At 36.4% G+C, this 5908-nt stretch overlaps 1 protein-coding gene across 1 annotated transcript; it reads right to left on the bottom strand.

Moving 5' to 3' along the window:
* Positions 1-363: 363 nt before the first annotated feature.
* LOC133520285 (cuticle protein CP14.6-like) lies at positions 364-5238 on the bottom strand. The gene is made up of 3 exons (XM_061854655.1): positions 4629-5238; positions 1427-1557; positions 364-602 (listed from the first exon to the last, which is right to left on the bottom strand). The coding sequence occupies exons 1-3, from the start codon at positions 4635-4637 to the stop codon at positions 416-418; spliced, it is 327 nt and encodes a 108-aa protein (XP_061710639.1). The 5' UTR covers positions 4638-5238; the 3' UTR covers positions 364-415.
* Between the last annotated feature and the right edge of the window lie 670 nt (positions 5239-5908).

Raw genomic sequence — 5908 nt, 5'->3', positions numbered from 1 at the left:
TCCCAAGATTTTTAAAGTAATTTCTTTCGTAAGCCATACATTAGAAAAAGCTTTGTTTTATGAGTTTTTAATTTAGTATGCATTAACTCGCATCCTTGTAATACTTAATATTTAGAAGAAAAAATAACACCATCCTCCTCACTCCTCTGGAGTTGCAGGCGTACATAGGCTACGGAGACTGCTTACCATCAGGTGGGCCGTACGGCCCACAACACAACAATCTTGATCCCAGTTACTTTTCTACATTTTGAAGTTTTCCTAGTACTTATTCCAATCCGAAGAATCATAACTAGTCATTCTCACTATATGGATGGGACAAGTATACACTTGTTTGCCACCGACATAGTATGAAAAAAAAAAACATTTAAAAGAAAGTCGTTTATTCCATATCCAAACCGTTTAGCCATGCAGTATTTTATTGAGGAAGATGGGCGCCCTGCGGGTGGTAGCCGTTCTCGTCGGCGGTCCAGGTCACAGAGTAGGTGACGCCATCGGGCGCCGTGTAGGCGTACTGTCCGCTCCTCACGAAGGCTTCGTTGTCCTTGCCCTGGTTGTTGAGGATGCCGCTCTCTGCTTCCTTGATGCCGTTTGAGGTTTCAACGCTGGAAAGAAATTATTATTTTAATGATACGGTAGGTGGAGGCGCCTTCCTTAATATTAAATTCGGGGTGCGATTATGCTCTGTGTTCTGCGACCTGTCTTGTGTTCAATGCCTCATTTTATTAAGGATATTGACAGTCGCAGTGCCCTTTCAAAGCCACAGTAGTAATACCGAAACAGTAAGTAATGCAGCTGCAAGGAACCCACCATCAATTACAATGGCAATACTAGCAAGGTTTTGTGGATCAGACACTGGTAAAAAGGAGTTTTCGGATTTTAACATGATTATACCAAAAATAAAGAACTTAAAAATGGCGGTCATTTTTTTACGTACTTTGACTATGAATACATATTAAGTTACTTTTCGGATCCTCAGATGACAATTTTCGTCAAAATTAGAGCAAATTTTCCATCGGACGTGCCGTTTTCGAGCTACAAGCAATACATTGAAAATGAGCAGAAATTTATGCACATCCAAGGGATGAAGTGACGAGAATGAAGGTAATTAAACGATTTCTAGCTTGCTGGGAATTAGTTCTACGAAAAAAATCTAATTTGGCCTACTAACACATCGGTTTTGCACTGGATTTATCGGAGAATTACTTCTCGTATAGAGAAGTAGTATAGGTAAAATCTAAGAAAAAACCGTACTTCCGAGAAGCAGCCAGCAAACTCGAGATCGCTGTACGGCATGCATTATTATTCCCGTATCCCAACTTAAAAAGTTGACATTTAATCATTTTATCTGAAAATACGTCTCGTTCGGTTATCAAACTTGGTGCACGTTTTCATCTTAGACTTTTATTAATTTTAATTCTATACTCACTTCACATTGTACGCGTAAACATCGACATTATTGTCGTATCTGAGGGTCTCAGCCTGCTTCTCGTCGCCACTGTAAGCTTGGCGCTGGGGAGCGGCGAGGGCCACCGCGGCGCAGAGAGCGAAGACGAGGAACTGGAACAATCGTATACAACTCAGCGACTATAGTCAACAAACTGGGATAACTATTAGAAGTGTGGCTATAAAGACCCCACGGAAATTGTGCCATGAGCGACTCAAATGTACTGCGCGCAAGTTATTGTATTTACTTTTCTTTCGTACAAAATCACCCCCTTAAGAGTTGATTTTCTAAAAATATTTTTAAATATAAACTTGAATTGTATTTAAACGATGTTAAGAATTTCAGCTTTATCTTTCCAGTAGTTAGGATCTTTTGAGCGTCGGTTCAAGAGCCCACCCTCCCTGCATAGAAATTTATTTGCAGGGGGGGGAGGGAGGAGTCACTTAACTCTGCAGCTTACTGATTGTAAAATTGTCCGATCATATAATTTTATTTTTTGTGCATAAGGCAACTATTTGTATAAATTGGTAAAACAATTATTTAAATTATACAAAAATGATGTATAACATGCCCTAGTTGCTAAGATCTGGCAGAAATATAGCACATATTGGACCTGGGGAGCCGACTCTTTCCCCATCCATATTTTGGAGCTAGCCACGGAAGGATCTCGTGGCGACTGGGCTAGATCAGCTTACAGGAAAAAGTGCGTACTCACTGTACTTACCTAACTAAGTGTACTTACCCCACTACTACTACTTACCCAACTATTTACAATATACGCGCGGACGTAAACTTTAAGCACATTATTAACAAATTAAACTAATCTAATAATCATAATTACGTACTATGATCTTGTACAGAATACCAAGCTCACAATTTAATTTTCTTATACCTTACTACCCTTCCATTAAGATTGAATTTAGTATGAACTGTGTCCACATATCAGTCGACCTTTTGACCTATAGGAACGCATACCAGTCTAACCAGTGACCTTATGAATAATTTACTATCATGATCTATTTGGCATTTCGCTGCTAATTATAATGTGCAAAATTTGTGGATGATTAATGATAATTATATACTGGAATAAAATAGGTCTAGTCAGTAAAAAAATCTGAAGACAGTACATCATATGTTGTGTGCCTCTAAATTTAATCAATGGTTTATTTTTCTTGTATATTTTTACTGAGGTGTGCTAATAAAGAGTATTCTATCTATCTATCTATCATATTATAATTATAGGTACTGTTGTGCCAAAAGACAAGTCATGTCTAGGAGGGATTCAGATTAAAAAAAAAATAGTAAAAATGGATATGACATGAAGATCACGCATATTGTACCGACATTGTTTAGCGCGAACTCCTGCGGACATCGGGTTTCAAATTCAATAAGTTTTTTTATTGAATTTATAAACTGTACTTACTTATTTAAAAGAGGGAGTTATAGCGTTTTTTACCTATACACTGTGGGTCCATATATAACCCGACACATTTTAAAGGTGTATTCTTGACCGCATTTAGAGAATAAAATGTCATACAAAGTTTTCGGAAATCGGTCTTGTTTTAGAGATAATGTCAATTCTTGTGAACATGTGTTTCTCTAACTACTCAATGAAAAACACGTTTTAGGCTGCAACGCTGCCACTATGTGAGTTAGACATACCTACTGCCAAACATTAAAGTTTTAAAGAAAACTCGCAAAGTGTATCTGTAAATATAAAAAAAAAATACGAAAAAACCTTGCTGAATTTGACCAATAGTTATATAAAATTTGTTGCTCTTTTTTACCTCAGGAATGTGTGGTTAAAATTTGTCGGGTTATATGGGCCCACCACTATTCAAGCTAGCATCCTTACTTAAGGTGCGATTCGGATGGCAACTGGAGCAGTGACAGTGATCTGTTGCGATGTTACAACTGCAGCTGTGACGAAAACGTGTAGCGTTTGTTGGAACATTACTGCCGCAATTGAAAAGTCCAATGCATCAGTCATTTTCCCATCACTCATCATCATCATCCCAACCCACTCACTTCCGCTTTGAAATTTTTCCGTGCATTAGTTTCTAACTTGTGTTAAATATTAATACTTGCTAAATCACTGTCTGACACTGCCTTTACTGTTCAAAGCTATCTTCTTGCCCTGGGCTCCACGGAAGACCAGCGCTGTAGCATAAATATGTTAGAGCATATGCTGAGTGGTGTCCAATTGTAGTCTCTATTACAGCATCATCACTGTAACTATTGCATTTTAGTATAGGTTACAAGTAGTTATAGGTAACTGTTTAGTGTATTAGATCTTCTTTCTTACTTTTTTTTTGTTTTCTAATGTGGTGCTGTTTGTAGATGGTTTTGCAATAAACGTTTTTCTATTCTTCTACTCTATTCTATTTTCTCAAGAAAATTCAACGCCGCGGCTCTGCCGTAACAGCAGTTATGCAGTTGTCATCCAAATGTCACCTTAACACGCATGTTGAATATCCTAGCAATTTGAATCGTAATTTCTTAACCATTAGAAACCTAACTGAATATTTAGTCATCTATTTGCATTTTTTGACAATATTTTTTTCAGCTCAATCCTCCTAAGTCTCAGAGTCATTTTTGTAGTTTTGAATTTAGAACCCCCTTTTATTATATCCTTTGTTTTCTGATACAGTCGGCATCAATAGTAGCGGATGAAACAGCGCGTCAAAAGTATCCGACATCCCGGATAACTTTTCTGAACATATATAAATTCCTAAAATTTACATTCAAGTATGTCTTTTACAGTTTTGAGTTTTCTACATATTAAGACATTACTTTTTGTTAAACTGTTACAGAATGGTAGTTACTAATACTTTTGACGCGTTGTTTGGTCCGCTACGATGTTGACTGTACCTACCTTGTACATTTTGCTGCTTTTGTCACTCTCTCATCGTTTGAATGGAAGAGATCTCTCAAAGGGATAAGTTCGCCTTTCTACTGCTTACCAAATTACATGTTACTTTTAATATGTGTTTTTGTACAATAAAGACTACTAATACTACTTTTTTCATTATGCCTAATTCAAAATTTTATTTCATTTTATTATTTTCAAAGGACATCGGGATTAAGAAAGTCACAACTTAGGTATAAATCCACGATTTTAGACCATCTAAACATGCGAAAGGTTAATCCACTCATGACCTATGAAGCAATAAAATGTACTCACGGATTTCATTTTGCGAGGTGGATCTGTGTAGTGATCAGCGGACACTGTGATGGGTCCTTTAACGCCGAATCTTATATACTAAGTCGGCCTAACATTTACATACTATTTTTTAAATGTTAGATGATAATTAGGTCGATTGTTGATAGATTCTTTTGCATTATAATATAGTGCATTTCATTAATTTGAGTGATTGTACACTTTTCTTTGTGTTTGTCATTCATTCACCGTTACTTATGTTTTACTCATTTCCTTAAAGGTTAACTGGAAGAGATCCCATACAGGGATAAGTTCGCCTTTGTTGTATTTAATTTACTCTGTAACTGTGTTTTTCGTGTTTTTATTTCTATGTACAATAAAGTATATACATACATACATAATATAGGTTTCTCAGAAAAGTGAGGATTAAAGGAAAAAATGATTGCTAGAAATTTTAGTTTGATTAATTAAACTGAACGAGCGCGAGCAAAGAAAGGGAATAATTTGGAGAAGTCTGAGATTAATTACTGTGTAAGTCTAGATTCTAAGTCACGTTTGGTATCATCTCGTCGACCGCTCTAACCTCGTGGATAGTGACTCTGCCTATGAAGCCGATGGTCGCGGGTTCGAATCCGGATAGGGGCATTTATTTGTGTGATGAATACAGAAATTTGTTCCTGAGTCATTGGTTGTTTCTATTTATATATGTATTTATCTATATATGTACGACCAGTTTGGCCTAGTGGGTAGTGACCCTGCCTACGAAGCAGATGGTCCCGGGTTCAAATCCTGGTAAGGGCATTTATTCGTGTGATGAGCATGGATATTTGTTCCTGAGTCATGGATGTTTTCTATGTATTTAAGTATTTTATACATACATACTTATATATTATATATATCGTTGTCTAAGTACCCTCAATACAAGCCTTACTGAGCTTACTGTGGGACTTAGTCAATTTGTGTAATAATGTCCTATAATATTTATTTATTTACTCATGTTATGCTTTACAACCATTTACGACGTTTTGCATATCTGATCGCTTCAGTTATAAATAGCCATATGATAACAGTTTTCACATGCAATGCAAATAATTAAAACATAAAAATAATATGTAACATCATTTACAACAATAACCATTATTGTGGCGTTGCACACAACGCTCTTTTAGGCTTATCAGTCTTTATCCTAGCCTCTAGTATAAGGAAAATAAATCTTTGGCAGAAATGAAATTTTTGGTACAGTCTGCATCAAAAGTAGCGCATGAAACAACGCGCCAAAAGTATCTGATATTCCGTATAACTTT

This window comes from Cydia pomonella, chromosome 8, assembly GCF_033807575.1.
Source record: "Cydia pomonella isolate Wapato2018A chromosome 8, ilCydPomo1, whole genome shotgun sequence".
NCBI lineage: Eukaryota > Metazoa > Arthropoda > Insecta > Lepidoptera > Tortricidae > Cydia > Cydia pomonella.
The sequence above is the reverse complement of the archived record's forward strand: the minus strand, read 5'-3'. Positions and strand labels throughout refer to the sequence as shown.

Bases quoted from the DNA above. Each gene is read 5' to 3' on its own strand.
- LOC133520285 (XM_061854655.1), bottom strand. The intron at 603-1,426 runs GTGAGTATAGAA...ATTTCTTTCCAG, and splicing joins GTTTACGCGTACAATGTGAA to CGTTGAAACCTCAAACGGCA.